The sequence below is a fragment of the Salmo salar genome, chromosome ssa03, assembly GCF_905237065.1.
Source record: "Salmo salar chromosome ssa03, Ssal_v3.1, whole genome shotgun sequence".
In the NCBI taxonomy this organism is placed as follows: domain Eukaryota; kingdom Metazoa; phylum Chordata; class Actinopteri; order Salmoniformes; family Salmonidae; genus Salmo; species Salmo salar.
The window spans coordinates 60,469,377-60,485,159 of record NC_059444.1 but is presented as its reverse complement, the minus strand read 5'-3'; the positions used below and the strand labels follow the sequence as shown (position 1 = coordinate 60,485,159).

General features: G+C 44.7%; 1 protein-coding gene across 2 annotated transcripts in view; it reads left to right on the top strand.

The window, feature by feature from the left end:
• LOC106601020 (zinc finger protein 385C) overlaps positions 1 to 15,783 on the top strand; it is a 206,870-nt gene that overhangs the window by 165,115 nt on the left and 25,972 nt on the right. For both annotated transcript variants that reach the window (XM_014192869.2, XM_014192871.2), the window contains 2 exons: positions 5,019 to 5,161; positions 12,272 to 12,382. In XM_014192869.2, the coding sequence (XP_014048344.1) occupies positions 5,019 to 5,161; positions 12,272 to 12,382 (254 nt within the window). The remainder of the gene's footprint in view (positions 1 to 5,018; positions 5,162 to 12,271; positions 12,383 to 15,783) is intronic.

The following is a 15,783-nucleotide window of genomic DNA, read 5'->3' as shown; positions in this document are numbered from 1 at the left end:
CGAAAGTATTCGGCCCCCTTGAACTTTTCGACCTTTTGCCACGTTTCAGGCTTCAAACATAAAGATATAAAACTGTCATTTTTTGTGAAGAATCAACAACAAGTGGGACACAATTATGAAGTGGAACGAAATTTATTGGATATTTCAAACTTTTTGAACAAATAAAAAACTGAAAAATTGGCCGTGCAAAATTATTCAGCCCCTTTACTTTCAGTGCAGCAAACTCTCTCCAGAAGTTCAGTGAGGATCTCTGAATGATCCAATGTTGACCTAAATGACTAATGATGATAAATAGAATCCACCTGTGTGTAATCAAGTCTCCGTATAAATGCACCTGCTCTGTGATAGTCTCAGAGGTCCGTTTAAAGCGCAGAGAGCATCATGAAGAACAAGGAACACACCAGGCAGGTCCGAGATACTGTTGTGGAGAAGTTTAAAGCCGGATTTGGATAAAAAAAGATTTCCCAAGCTTTAAACATCCCAAGGAGCACTGTGCAAGCGATAATATTGAAATGGAAGGAGTATCAGACCACTGCAAATCTACGAAGACCCGGCCGTCCCTCTAAACTTTCAGCTCATACAAGGAGAAGACTGATCAGAGATGCAGCCAAGAGGCCCATGATCACTCTGGATGAACTGCAGAGATCTACAGCTGAGGTGGGAGACTCTGTCCATAGGACAACAATCAGTCGTATACTGCACAAATCTGGCCTTTATGGAAGAGCGGCAAGAAGAAAGCCATTTCTTAAAGATATCCATAAAAAGTGTTGTTTAAAGTTTGCCACTAGCCACCTGGGAGACACACCAAACATGTGGAAGAAGGTGCTCTGGTCAGATGAAACCAAAATCGAACTTTTTGGCAACAATGCAAAACGTTATGTTTGGCATAAAAGCAACACAGCTCATCACCATGAACACACCATCCCCACTGTCAAACATGGTGGTGGCAGCATCATGGTTTGGGCCTGCTTTTCTTCAGCAGGGGCAGGGAAGATGGTTAAAATTGATGGGAAGATGGATGAAGCCAAATACAGGACCATTCTGGAAGAAAACCTGATGGAGTCTGCAAAAGACCTGAGACTGGGATGGAGATTTGTCTTCCAACAAGACAATGATCCAAAACATAAAGCAAAATCTACAATGGAATGGTTCACAAATAAACATATCCAGGTGTAGAATGGCCAAGTCAAAGTCCAGACCTGAATCCAATCGAGAATCTGTGGAAAGAACTGAAAACTGCTGTTCACAAACGCTCTCCATCCAACCTCACTGAGCTCGAGCTGTTTTTCAAGGAGGAATGGGCAAAAATTTCAGTCTCTCGATGTGCAAAACTGATAGAGACATACCCCAAGCGACTTACAGCTGTAATCGCAGCAAAAGGTGGCGCTACAAAGTATTAACTTAAGGGGGCTGAATAATTTTGCACGCCCAATTTTTCCGTTTTTTATTTGTTAAAAAAGTTTGAAATATCCAATAAATTTCGTTCCACTTCATGATTGTGTCCCACTTGTTGTTGATTCTTCACAAAAAATTATAGTTTTATATCTTTATGTTTGAAGCCTGAAATGTGGCAAAAGGTCGAAAAGTTCAAGGGGGCCGAATACTTTCGCAAGGCACTGTACTGAATAGCTAGTCTTCACTCGTTGTTTTATTTGGCTATATTATATTACAGGTCCTTGGCTTTGTGAGGACAGTGGTACTATGTATAAGGTCTCACCTCTTGATCTGCTGTTTGTTCAAATCAAATTGTATTGGTCACATGCAGATGTTAATGCGAGTGTAGCGAAATGCTTGTGCTTCTAGTCCGACAGTGAAGTAATACCTAACAAGTAATCTAACAAATTCACAACGACTACCTAATACACACAATGTCTGGGTATGGAATAAGAATATGTGCATATAAATGTATGGATGAGCGATGGCCGTGCGGCATAGGCAAGATGCAATAGATGGTATAAAATACAGTATATACAAATGAGATGAGTAATGTAGGATATGTAAACATTATTAAAGTGGCATTATTTAAAGTGACTAGTGATACCATTATTAAATCAATTTATTAAAGTGTCCAGTGATTTGAGACTGTATGTTGACAGCAGCCTCTCTATGTTAGTGATGGCTGTTTAACAGGCCTTGAGATGGAAGCTGTTTTTCAATCTCTCGGTCCCAGCTTTGATGCACCTGTACTGACCTCGTCTTCTGGATAATAGCGGGGTGAACAGGCAGTGGCTCGGGTGGTTGCTGTCCTTGATGATCTTTTTGGCCTTCCTGTGACATCGGGTGCAGTAAGTCTCCTGGAGGGCAGGTAGTTTGCCCCCGGTGATGAGTTGTGCAGAATGCACTCCCCTCTGGGGAGCCTTGTGGTTGAGGGCGGTGCAGTTACTGTACCAGGCGGTGACACAGCCCGACAGGATGCTCTCGATTGTACATCTGTAGAAGTTTGTGAGGGTTTTAGGTGACAAACCAAATTTCTTCAGCCTCCTGAGGTTGAAGAGGCGCAGTTGCGCCTTCTTCACCACGCTGTCTGTGTGGGTGAACCATTTCAGTTTGTCCGTGATGTGTAGGCTGAGGAACTTAAAACTTTCCACCTTTTCCACTACTGTCCTGTCAGTGTGGATAGGGGTGTGCTCCCTCTGCTGTTTCCTGAAGTCCACGATAATCTCCTTTGTTTTGTTGACGTTGAGTGAGAGGATATTTTCCTGACACCACACTCCGAGGGGCCTCACCTCCTCCCTATAGGCTGTGTCGTCATTGTTGGTAATCAAGCCTACCACTGTAGTGTCGTCTGCAAACGTGATGATTGAGTTGGAGGTGTGCATGGCCACGCAGTCATGGGTGAACAGGGAGAACAGGAGAGGGCTGAGAACGCACCCTTGTGGGGCCCCAGTGTTGAGGATCAGCGGGGTGGAGATGTTTCCTACCTTCACCACCTGGGGGCGACCCATCAAAGTCCAGGACCCAGTTGCACAGGGCGGGGTCGAGACCCAGGGTCTCAAGCTTAATGATGAGTTTGGAGGGTACTATGGTGTTGAATGCTGAGCTGTAGTCAATGAACAGTATTCTTACATAGGTATTCCTCTTGTCCAGATGGGATAGGGCAGTGTGCAGTGTGATGGCGATTGCATAGTCTGTGGAACTATTGGGGTGGTAAGCAAATTGGAGTGGGTCTAGGCTATCAGGTAGGGTGATATGATCCTTGACTAGCAGACTGGGATAGGGAATTATTGAATATGTCCGTAAACACACCAGCCATACTATGACGTACTGCATAACAACCACCTGGAACCATGTTGTAGCATCTAATACTTTACCAAGCTCAGCTGTGACTTAGCTTAGATATGTCTTAGATATGGGTCGTAATGTACCAGACAATCTCCTCTCTTTCAGAGGTGACAGTTGTTATGGGACCAATTTCCTTTGTTTCTAAAGGTGTGTGTTTTATTACGAGGTCAATCTCTTCTCTTTCTAAGGTGTGTGTTATTACGAGGTCAGTCTCTTCTCTTTCTAAGGTGTGTGTTATTACGAGGTCAGTCTCTTCTCTTTCTAAGGTGTGTGTTATTACGAGGTCAGTCTCTTCTCTTTCTAAGGTGTGTGTTATTACGAGGTCAATCTCTTCTCTTTCTAAGGTGTGTGTTATTACGAGGTCAGTCTCTTCTCTTTCTAAGGTGTGTGTTATTACAAGGTCAATCTCTTCTCTTTCTAAGGTGTGTGTTATTACGAGGTCAGTCTCTTCTCTTTCTAAGGTGTGTGTTATTACGAGGTCAATCTCTTCTGTTTCTAAAGGTGTGTGTTATTACAAGGTCAATCTCTTCTGTTTCTAAAGGTGTGTGTTATTGTGTCCTGATATCTCCTCATCCTCCTATCATATCCATGGTGTGTGTTGTAACGGTGTGTTGCATTGCGCATGCTCAGGGCAGGTCTGGTGACCCAGAGATGATACTGATGATTGATCCTGGCGGTGGGATAAGTACCCAACGCAGCACCGGCTCACTGAAACGCAGCCAGCTGGAAAATTAGAAATCTCTTCATCCCTGGTCCATTTGATATCCGGTATCATCTTCCCAGCTCGTACGGTGCAGGCCAGGCACTCCTCTCTCACAGCCAATAAATCTGTAATTAAATGATATGTGTGTGTGTATACGCGAGCACCCAGTGCATGTCCTTGAAGGATTAGCTCTGGCAGTGGGGTGATAGGATGTAGGGGGGTCGTGAAGGGGGGTTGTTCACATGCACAGCCCACACACACACACACACACACACACACACACACACGTTTCTGAGCTGTGAAGTGTGACTGATGGGGGTCTGGTGAAGGTGTGTGTTTTGCTGCTTCATTTGTAAAACAAAACAAGCCAGTCAGTCTTACACCTTACCTCCCATCTTACCTCATACCTTATCTCCCACCTCATCTCATACCTTACCTCACACCTTTTCTCCTACTTTACCTCCCACCTTACCTCATACCTTACCTCACACCTTTTCTCCTACTTTACCTCCCATCTTACCTCATACCTTATCTCCCACCTCATCTCATACCTTACCTCACACCTTTTCTCCTACTTTACCTCCCATCTTACCTCATACCTTATCTCCCACCTCATCTCATACCTTACCTCACACCTTTTCTCCTACTTTACCTCCCACCTTACCTCATACCTTACCTCACACCTTTTCTCCTACTTTACCTCCTTCCTTACCTCACACTTTACCTCATACCTTACCTCCCACCTTACCCTATATCTTACCTCACACCTTTTCTCCTACTTTACCTCCCACCTTACCTCCCACCTTACCTCATACCTTACCTCACACCTTTCTCCTACTTTACTTCCCACCTTACCTCACACCTTATCTCACACCTTATCTCCCACCTCCCACCTTACCTCACTCCTTACCTCACTCCTTACTGACCAAACACACTGGTAGTGAGAAGAGACAGAAAAAGAGACATCAAAGCGTCTCTCATGATTGTTCTAAGTGTTTGTCTAACCCTGTTATGTTGTTGTTGTTCCATCCAGGCACCTCTGCCCAGGGCAACCCCCTCCTGGCCTCCCTGCCTGTTCCGGGACGGCCCCTGCAGCCCCACCTCGACCTCAAGCACTTCCTGCCCTTCAGGCTCAATGGATCGTCCCCCCTCAGCCTCTTCCCTAACTTCAGCACGGTGAGTCACACAGCACGGCATGGCACATCAACATCACCAAGTCATATCTACGTAACTACCACACTGCTAGTGTGAACTCAAAATACCTTTTTGAGTTCACACTAGGCTACAATAGGCTACTCAAGGTGCCTGATGCCGTTACCTTAAATTCCAATATATCTGTTAGTATTATAGAGCCACGCCCACCCACACTACCGTTCAAAAGTTTGGGGTCACTTAGAAATGTCCTTGTTTTTGAAAGAAAAGCAATTTTTTTTTGTCCGATATGAACAATGTCTACACTGTATTTCTGATCAATTTGATGTTATTTTAATGGACAATTTCTTTTTGCTTTTCTTTCAAAAACAAGGACATTTCTAAGTGACCCCAAACTTTTGAACGGTAGTGAATGTGTGAACATTTTCAAAGGCTCCACCCACTAGACAGGTATGGAAACAAGGTGACCAGAAGAATTCAGTATCAGTTTCTTGAGGGATTTAAGAGAAGGGAAGTAAGAGTGAAATTGTTAAGAGATCTGTAAATGAAAATATAGTTCATGTATTTTAACTGTACTCTAAATTAAATGTACACTAAATAGAAATAAGGACATATAATCATTTGAGAGGGTGGGAAGGGGAGTATGGAGGGGGTGGGAAAGGGATATATATATATTGGCAATGTATGAAATTTAAATATGCTTGAATATCTACCATGGAAAAATTATACAAACAAATTGTAGAAAAAATTTCATTTAAAAATAACCGTAAAAAAAAAGAGTAATTAGTTGAGTGGAATACAATGACATTATTTTCTTATTTGCATATTCTAACATGTTTTACTTTTGGAAGACCTCAACATCGCTGCTGTTTTGTATATATGTTGTTGTTGTTGACTGTGTTGTTTTGAAAATGCTCATTACGGCCTGTAGTTGTCACGCTCGATATAAGAATTGTCGGACCAAAGTGCAGCGTGGTATGGTTCCATCATCTTTATTTTGAGAAGTGAAACACACAGAAAACAATAAAGCACGAACAATCCGAAACGTGAAGCTACGTAGTGCTCGCAGGCAACTACACATAGATAGATCCCACAATCACAGGTGGGAAAAGGGCTGCCTAAGTAAGATCCCCAATCAGAGACAACGATAGACAGCTGCCTCTGATTGGGGACCATACCCGGCCAAACAAAGAAATAAGAAAACTAGATTGCCCACCCAAATCACACCCTGACCTGACCAAATAGAGAAATAGAAAGGCTCTCTATGGTCAGGGCGTGACAGTAGTAGTTGGAACTTTTCATTTGTCCTGGGCTTTGAGGTATAATCATTATTCCTAGAGTGTTTTCCCCCTCAGCATCATGGAATATTTAATACCAGCATCCCAGAGATAAGTCCACATATCTTTGTTGTCGAACACACCTATAAGCCACACAGCTTTACACACCTGCAGTCTGCTGGTTACATTGCTTGGGATGCTTCTGTATCTAGAATTAACAAATTGTGAGTCTTTGATCCTTCTCTTACAGACAGTATGGCTCTGTCTCTCTCTCTCTCTCTGTGTGTGTGTGTGTGTGTGTGTGTGTGTGTGTGTGTGAGAGAGAGAGAGTATGTGGACATCTGCTTGTCATACATCTCATTCCAAAGTGTGTGTGTGAGAGAGAGTATGTGGACATCTGCTTGTCATACATCTCATTCCAAAGTCATGGGCATTAATATGGAGTTGGTCCCCCCTTTGCTGCTATAACAGCCTCCACTCTTCTGGAAAGGCTTTCCACAAGATGTTGGAACATTGCTTGCTTCCATTCAGCCACAAGAGCAATAGTGAGGTTGGGCACTGATATTGGGTGATTAGACCTGGCTCGCAGTCGGCGTTCCAATTCATCTCAAAGGTTTTTGATGGGGTTGAGGTCAGGGCTCTGTGCAGGCTAGTCAAGTTCTTTCACACCGATCTCTACAAATCATTTCTGTATGAACCTCGCTAGGTGACCCCAAACTTTTGAACGTAAGTGTATATAAATATAGGACAAACACACATCACAACAAGAGAGACAGCACTACATAAAGAGAGACCTAAGACAACAACATAGCAAGGCAGCAACACATGACAACCCACCATGGTAGCAACAACATGACAACAACATGGTAGCAACACAACATGGTAGCAGCACAAAACATGGTACAAACATTATTGGGCTCAGACAACAGCACAAAGAGCAAGAAGGTAGAGACAACAATACATCACTCAAAGCAGCCACATATGTCAGTAAGAGTGTCCATGATTGAGTCTTTGAATGAAGAGATTGAGATAAAACTGTCCAGTTTGAGTGTTTGTTGCAGCTCATTCCATTCGCTAGCTGCAGCGAACTGAAAAGACGAGCGACACAGGGATGTGTGTGCTTTGGGGACCTTTAACAGAATGTGACTGGATGAGGGCTGCAGTAGATATCTCAGATAGGGGGGAGTGAGGCCTAAGAGGGTTTTATAAATAAGCATCAACCAGGGGGTCTTGCGACAGGTATACAGAGATGACCAGTTTACAGAGGGGTATAGAGTGCAGTGATGTGTCCTATAAGGAGCATTGGTGGCAAATCTGATGGCCGAATGGTAAAGAAAGGGTGACAGTGCCACATTGTAAGTCACTGAGCTCTTCAGTACAGGCCATTCTACTGCCAATGTTTGTCTATGTAGATTGTATGACTGTGTGCTCGATTTTATACCCCTGTCAGTAACGGGTGTGGCTGAAATAGCTAAATCCACTCATTTGAAGGGGTGTCCCCATACTTTTGGCCACGTAGTGTATCTGACTGGCCATTCATACTGACAACGTACTGTCTACATCCATGCCCAATTTGCCTGTATAGTGTACAGTTGAAGTCGGAAGTTTACATACACCTTAGCCAAATACATTTAAACTCAGTTTTCACAATTCCTGACATTTAATCCTCGTAAAAATTCCCTGTCTTAGGTCAGTTAGGATCACCACTTTATTTTAAGAATGTGAAATGTCAGAATAATAGTAGAGAGTGATTTATTTCAGCTTTTATTTCTTTCATCACATTCCCAGTGGATCAGAAGTTTACATACACTCAATTAGTATTTGGTAGCGTTGCCTTTAAATTGTTTAACTTGGGTTAAACGTTTCGGGTAGCCTTCCACAAGCTTCCCACAATATGTTGGATGAATTCTGGCCCATTCCTCCTGACAGAGCTGGTGTAACTGAGTCAGGTTTGTAGGCCTCCTTGCTCGCACACGCTTTTTCAGTTCTGCCCACACATTTTCTATAGGATTGAGGTCAGGGCTTTGTGATGGCCACTCCAATACCTTGACTTCGTTGTCCTTAAGCCATTTTGCCACAACTTTGGAAGTATGCTTGGGGTCATTGTCCATTTGGAAGACCCATTTGCGACCAAGCTTTAACTTCCTGACTGATGTCTTGAGATGTTGCTTCAATATATCCACATAATTTTCCTCCTCATGATGCCATCTATTTTGTGAAGTGCACCAGTCCCTCCTGCAGCAAAGCACCCCCCCAACATGATGCTGCCACCCCCGTGTTTCACGGTTGGGATGGTGTTCTTCAGCTTGCAAGCCTCCCCATTTTCCTCTAAACATAATGATGGTCATTATGGCCAAACAGTTCTATTTTTGTTTCATCAGACCAGAGGACATTTCTCCAAAAAAGTACGATCTTTGTCCCCATGTGCAGTTGCAAACCATAGTCTGGCTTTTTTATGGCAGTTTTGGAGCAGTGGCTTCTTCCTTGCTGAGCGGCCTTTCAGGTTATGTCGATATAGGACTTGTTTTACTGTGGATATAGATACTTTTGCACCTGTTTCCTCCAGCATCTTCACAAGGTCCTTTGCTGTTGTTCTGGGATTGATTTTCACTTTTTGCACCAAAGTACGTTCATCTCTAGGAGACAGAACACGTCTCCTTCCTGAGCTTCCTATCAGAAGCTTCTAAAGCCATGACATCATTTTCTGGAATTTTCCAAGCTGTTTGAAGGCACAGTCAACTTAGTGTATGTAAACTTCTGACCCACTGGAATTGTGATACAGTGAATTATAAGTGAAATAATCTGTCTGCAACCAATTGTTGGAAAAATTACTTGTGTCGTGCACAAAGTAGATGTCCTAACCGACTTGCCAAAACTATAGTTTGTTAACAAGAAATGTGTGGAGTGTTAATGACTCCAACGTAAGTGTGTGTAAACTTCCGACTTCAACTGTATGTGTTTAAATTTCTTTGGTCCTTTGGTTACAGTGTGTGGACAGTATGTTCATCCCCTTTTCCCCTCTGCGTGAAGCCCTCTCAAGTTCCACCAACTCTAAATGAAACATATGCCTCTTCAGTCTTCTCCAGCCTACACTTTACACTCTTTCAAAAGGACTGAGACAAGGAGGATGAGAGGGAGAGGTGAGCCACAGAGATCTGTGGTGCTGAGTCACACAGTGGAGGGATGGATGGGGAGCATGGGGAGAGGTGGAGGGTCTAAGAGCGTGCACATGTCCTGTATCGGATGGTGGTCTAAGAGCGTGCACGTGTCCTGTATCGGATGGTGGTCTGGGAGCGTGCACATGTCCTGTATCGGATGGTGGTCTGGGAGCGTGCACATGTCCTGTATCGGATGGTGGTCTGGGAGCGTGCACGTGTTCTGTATCGGATGGTGGTCTGGGAGCGTGCACGTGTCCTGTATCAGATGGTGGTCTGGGAGCGTACACGTGTCCTGTATCAGATGGTGGTCTGGGAGCGTGCACGTGTCCTGTATCGGATGGTGGTCTGGGAGCGTGCGTGTGTCCTGTATCGGATGGTGGTCTGGGAGCGTGCGTGTGTCCTGTATCGGATGGGGGTCTGGGAGCGTGCACGTGTCCTGTATTGGAGGGTGGTCTGGGAGCGTGTATGTGTCCTGTATCAGATGGTGGTCTGGGAGCGTGCACGTGTCCTGTATCAGATGGTGGTCTGGGAGCGTGCACGTGTCCTGTATCAGATGGTGGTCTGGGAGCGTGCACGTGTCCTGTATCAGATGGTGGTCTGGGAGCGTGCACGTGTCCTGTATCAGATGGTGGTCTGGGAGCGTGCACGTCACGTGTCCTGTATCAGATGGTGGTCTGGGAGCGTGCACGTGTCCTGTATCGGATGGTGGTCTGGGAGCGTGCACGTGTCCTGTATCAGATGGTGGTCTGGGAGTGTGTATGTGTCTTGTATCATATGGTGGTCTGGGAGTGTGCACGTGTCTTGTATCGGATGGTGGTCTGGGAGTGTGCACGTGTCTAACCCTGCCAAGCCAATCACAAAGCCAGGGAGTAAACTAGCCAACCAGTCAGAGCAGTAGTTATTCATACAACCTGCCTTCCAGCACAGAGAAAAACACACCACAAGAAAACGACGGTATCACCAGACTATGAAGTCATCTGTGAACCACTACTTCTCTAGCATACAGCTAGCAGATGTGCTACATAGCCTTTCGCTTGCCACCAACTCCCTAGAATTCAACCAGCCTTCAAGAGTTAATAACAGCAAATAACACCCACCTTAGACTTCTGGCACAGAATAATTAGCCTATAGCGGCTATGTGACCTAGCTAATATAACACACAGCAGACCAATACAGCTATGGCATTAATCACTAGGACCCTTCGCCCTCTTCCAGTCTCACCTTTCCTCTTTCCTAGGCTGTGTCCTAAATGGCACCCTATTCCCAGTTTAGTGCACTACCGGCCCTGGTCAAAAGTAGTGCACTACATAGTGAATAGGGTGGCATTTGGGACTCAGACCCAGTCTCAATGGTGACATTCATGTTCTCTGGGGCCCGTTGAGGCAGAGGCACACTTTGTTCGGGGCGTGTGCAGGGGGAAGATGAATGCACCTGTCTCACGAGCTAAATAGACCTCAGTCTCCCCCTGCACCTCCCCTGCACTTCAATCATCGTTTCAGCTGCGGCCCGCCGTGAGATAGCTCCTGTCTGCGGAGGGGGAGGGGGCAGAGAGGAAGAGGGCCGGACAATAGGTGCATTTATACCGGCATGTTCAGGATGGCTGCAGGCGAACAACGGCCACATTCTCTCAGCTCCCTAAAACAAATAGTTGTGTGCGGCATACCCTGTGAAGGTGGCCAGAGGGCACAGTCTAGAGGAGCTCTGTTTCCATGTCACAGTTTTGGCTTCGGAAGGGAAAGGTTAGTTACTCCCCGAGGTAGCAGCACTGCACCGCGTTGTTTAAGAAGCCAGAATAGAGGGGCGTAGGGTTACTCTTGAGGGAACAGCAGGCAGGCAGTGTTGCACAGGATGGGGTTTGGAAGACAGGTGTGTTTAAGGTTGTTTCTATTCCACACCCCACCACACCTGGCCTTTGAAAACAGATTACTTACAGTCAACACAGAAACAGAGCTTTTTTTCTCTCTCTGTGTGTGTGTGTGTGTGTGTGTGTGTGTGTGTGTGTGTGTGTGTGTGTGTGTGTGTGTGTGTGTGTGTGTGTGTGTATTGAGGGGCAGCCATTGTTTAGTGTTGTGTATCAGACAATAGCCAGTGCCATCCACACACTCAGTGATGCCAGGGAAGACATATGTCTGGTTACACTGAGTGTAACATGACTTGCCCAGCACATTGTTCCAGCCCTCCACAGCCACCCCCCACCTCCCTCTCTGTCTCTGAGGAGAGGGCCGTGCGGTTCGAGCCAGACGCCAGGCTGGGGAAGAATCCAGGGTGATGGTTATATTTGATACCGTGCTGATGAGGGCCACACTGAAATCAGCTGTCATCGTGCAATCCAGCCATTCTAATCAAGCCCAGAGCAGTCACCCTGGCTCTGGCCTCACACCCTCTATCAGCTGTGATGGGGAGAGAATATCTTCCCTTCCTCAGGAATCTCTGAAGGCTTTAGGCACGTAGACAGTAAAACTCATGTGACATATCGTATATATTGTCTGCCCAAAGTCCGTTTCTCTAACTACTTCCCACTATACTGCCCTGCATCAGAGCTCGCATGTCATTGTATCCTCAGGCTGATTTTAGTTGTATCTCCAATTCTCCATGCAGTTTTGTTGTAGTCAAACCCAGTGGATTTATAGGGGTATCAGGGGTCAGAGGTCACGGATAGACTGATAGATTTAACCACTGGTCTCCTGTCTGTCCTGCAGATGGACCCGGTGCAGAAGGCGGTGATCAACCACACGTTTGGCGTCCCTCAGCCACTCAAGAAGAAACAGATCATCTCCTGTAACATCTGTCACCTGCGCTTCAACTCCACGGTAAGAGAGTTCTGTGTGTGTGTGTGTGTGTGTGTGTGTGTGTGTGTGTGTGTGTGTGTGTGTGTGTGTGTGTGTGTGTGTGTGTGTGTGTGTGTGTGTGTGTGTGTGTGTGTGTGTGTGTGTGTGTGTGTGTGTGTGTGCATGCGTGCGCATGTCTGCATGACTGCGAGAGGGAGAGAGAGAAAAGAGAGAGCAAGTAAGGGAGAAGGAAAGTGAGTTGCAGACTGTAGTTGGTAGATTTGACAGTTAGAATAAATACAGATTTATTTGTTCCTTCCTTCTATCTTCTTTAATGTTTTAAGAAAATAAAGCCGTTCCAAATGACCTGAGCTCTTATCATCCTCACTGACTCACAAATGACCTGAGCTCTTATCATCCTCACTGACTCACAAATGACCTGAGCTCTTATCATCCTCACTGACTCACAAATGACCTGAGCTCTTATCATCCTCACTGACTCACAAATGACCTGAGCTCTTATCATCCTCACTGACTCACAAATGACCTGAGCTCTTATCATCCTCACTGACTCACAAATGACCTGAGCTCTTATCATCCTCACTGACTCACAGCAGCTTATCTGTGGAAATGACCTGAGCTCTTATCATCCTCACTGACTCACAGCAGCTTATCTGTGGAAATGACCTGAGCTCTTATCATCCTCACTGACTCACAGCAGCTTATCTGTGGCGGCTGATAGGGAGTCCAGTCGGGCTCGGAGCGCGCATGCGTGTGTTTGTGTGTGTGTATCCACGCGCTCGTGAGTGTGTGCATGTGTGTTCCTCTGTGTGAAATGTTCTTATTATTAAATCGTAAGGTATTCATCTGCTTTTCTGTATTTCTGGATGTGTGTGTGTGTGTGTGTGTGTGTGTGTGTGTGTGTGTGTGTGTGTGTGTGTGTGTGTGTGTGTGTGTGTGTGTGTGTGTGTGTGTGTGTGTGTGTGTGTGTGTGTGTGTGTGTGTGTGTGTGTGTGTGTGTGTGTACTGCGGTAGGTTGTTTTGGTGCGAGGGATTAGACAGCAGGGAAAGCTTCCATTTATCAGCAAAGAGCAGAAACAATCACGAGCCCAGGCAGGAGCCCACATTCTCAACTCCTCTTTTGATTTCTCCCATTCCTGCCACCTCAAACACACACACACACACACACACACACACACACACACACAGTCACGACACACAGTCACATAAACAAACAACCAATAAAATGAAATGTCTTAAGAAACAGACAAACACCTAAGAGTTGGGCAAAGGCTGATTTAAAATAAAATAAAAAACTCTCTCTTTCTCCCTGTCCCTCTCTCTCACACATACACACAGAGGAACACACAAGTACTGTTTCACACACACACCCATCCTCTTGAGGCTTGATCTTCAAAGAGGAGCAGAGACACAGAAGAGGGTGAGCTGAGGCTGAGGGGGAAAGGAAAGCAGAGCAGGCAGTGGCAGGCGTTCTCTCCAGGCTTCACACGGTAGAGCAAATCCCATTCCCATCCTCCCTCCACACAGCGCCAGCTACAGTCGGAGAGAGGTGTCAGGTCTGGGGGTTTGAGGAGGGGGTTTGAGGAGGGAGGGGGGATGAGAAGACAGGGGGGGGGACACTGAGCTTTAAACAGCCTATTAAAGGGAGGAGGAAAACTTCCTCAGTCAAACTGTAAATAAATGGGAAAATGAGGAGATCTCTATATAAGTATTTATTTACAGTATATTGTATACTGTTTATTATTAGATATTGTTTATTAGCTCCACACTCTGTCATGTTTATTTGAAATAGAAAGAATATTTGTTGTTAACGTACATTCGATGTAGCACATGGAATAGTCAGACGGTGATCTAGACAGAGGCCTTATTTAGAGAACGTGTAATAATAAGAATTTAATCAACTTCTATTGCGCTTTTCATTACAGAGCCTCAAAGCCTGCATTCATGTCTGGTAGTGTGGTGTGACAGTCAGTGCCTTTAAAATGCTAAGTGCTCATGCTAATGTTCATTTCACACTCCCTGTGTCTCCCTGTCTCTCCGTGTGTCTCATACTGTATGGCTCGGAGTTGGACTGGAGAACGGAGAACGTACGGGGGCTGAAAGAGAGCAGAGCTGATTTGTCACAGCACAATAATCTCATAAGCATTTTCACGGCCGATCAGTCAGACGACATGGTGAAGTATTATAGTCCAAGTAGTGTTTATAGAAGTGTTGATGGTGGCTGGTGGTTTATTTATAGCCAGAGCTCCCGACACAGAACAGTAGGTACATCATTTGGTTTGTTAATAATGTACACAGTGGACATATTCAACTGCATATAGCCAAGGACCAGGTTCTGATGGATCTGATCTGCCTTGGTCTTTACTTTTACCCACATTGCTTTGTTGTCATATGAGACGTGTGTGTGTGTGTGGTGTGTGTGCCTGCCTGTGGTACCATGGCTATTAAGGTTATTATGGAGGCTGAGGCAGTTGAGAGAAGATACAAAACCAAAAGGAGCATCAGTGTGTTGTATTCATTCTAATGAGAAGCTCTCATTGTGTGAGAGAAGCCTAATTGAACAGGGTGAGTCACTTCCACACTTCTCTCTAACACTTAGGATTCCTTCATTGGCTTGCCCATCAAAGTAGAACCCACTCTTTCTCTCTTTCTAATTTCTTCCCCACAATTTATTTCAGGTCTATTTGCGGCTTGGGTTATTTTCGGACTTATTTGCATTTATATGGCGAGATAGGAAATTCTTCGAATTCTGAAGAGGAGCTGGATAGAGAGACGACTGTGAGGTCATCATTATGAGATCATGACAGAACAGAACACACAGACAGCCAGAGTGAGGAATGCATTTACTTGATCAATTCTGAGCTAACCATTTGTCTTGCTGTTTGTGCAGTAGCCTTGATATTTCACAGTCACCATGGTTTCAGCCAATCAGCCCCCAGGAGCGAAAAGATTTTCAGTTTTTTTTTTTTGGTGCAATTTTCACAAGCATGTGGTGCAATTTTCACAAGTATATGGTTAATTTTCATAACTCTTAGAACAAAACTCAAAACAGATCATCAAACAGGCAGTTGTTTCAAACTCACATTTTCAACTGACTAAGTACAACACACCAAATCATACAGTCACTTTGTCACCAATCTTAGTGTTTCATCTAGAAATACATATTTCACATTTCAATACATCTATATGTAAAATAATTTCACAATGTGACGCTCACATTACTTTTGATATGATTCTATTCTCTTTTGTAAAAATATATTTTACTATTACTTAATCCGTTTGTTAAACCTATAGATTTTACATTTAAACTGGTTTGTCTACTACAGATTTAGAAAACGATCAATAAAATGTGCGTCTGTAAAGTAGAAACATAAAATGTATATACTCGAATGTACTGCTTTGATGATGACTATTACGATTTC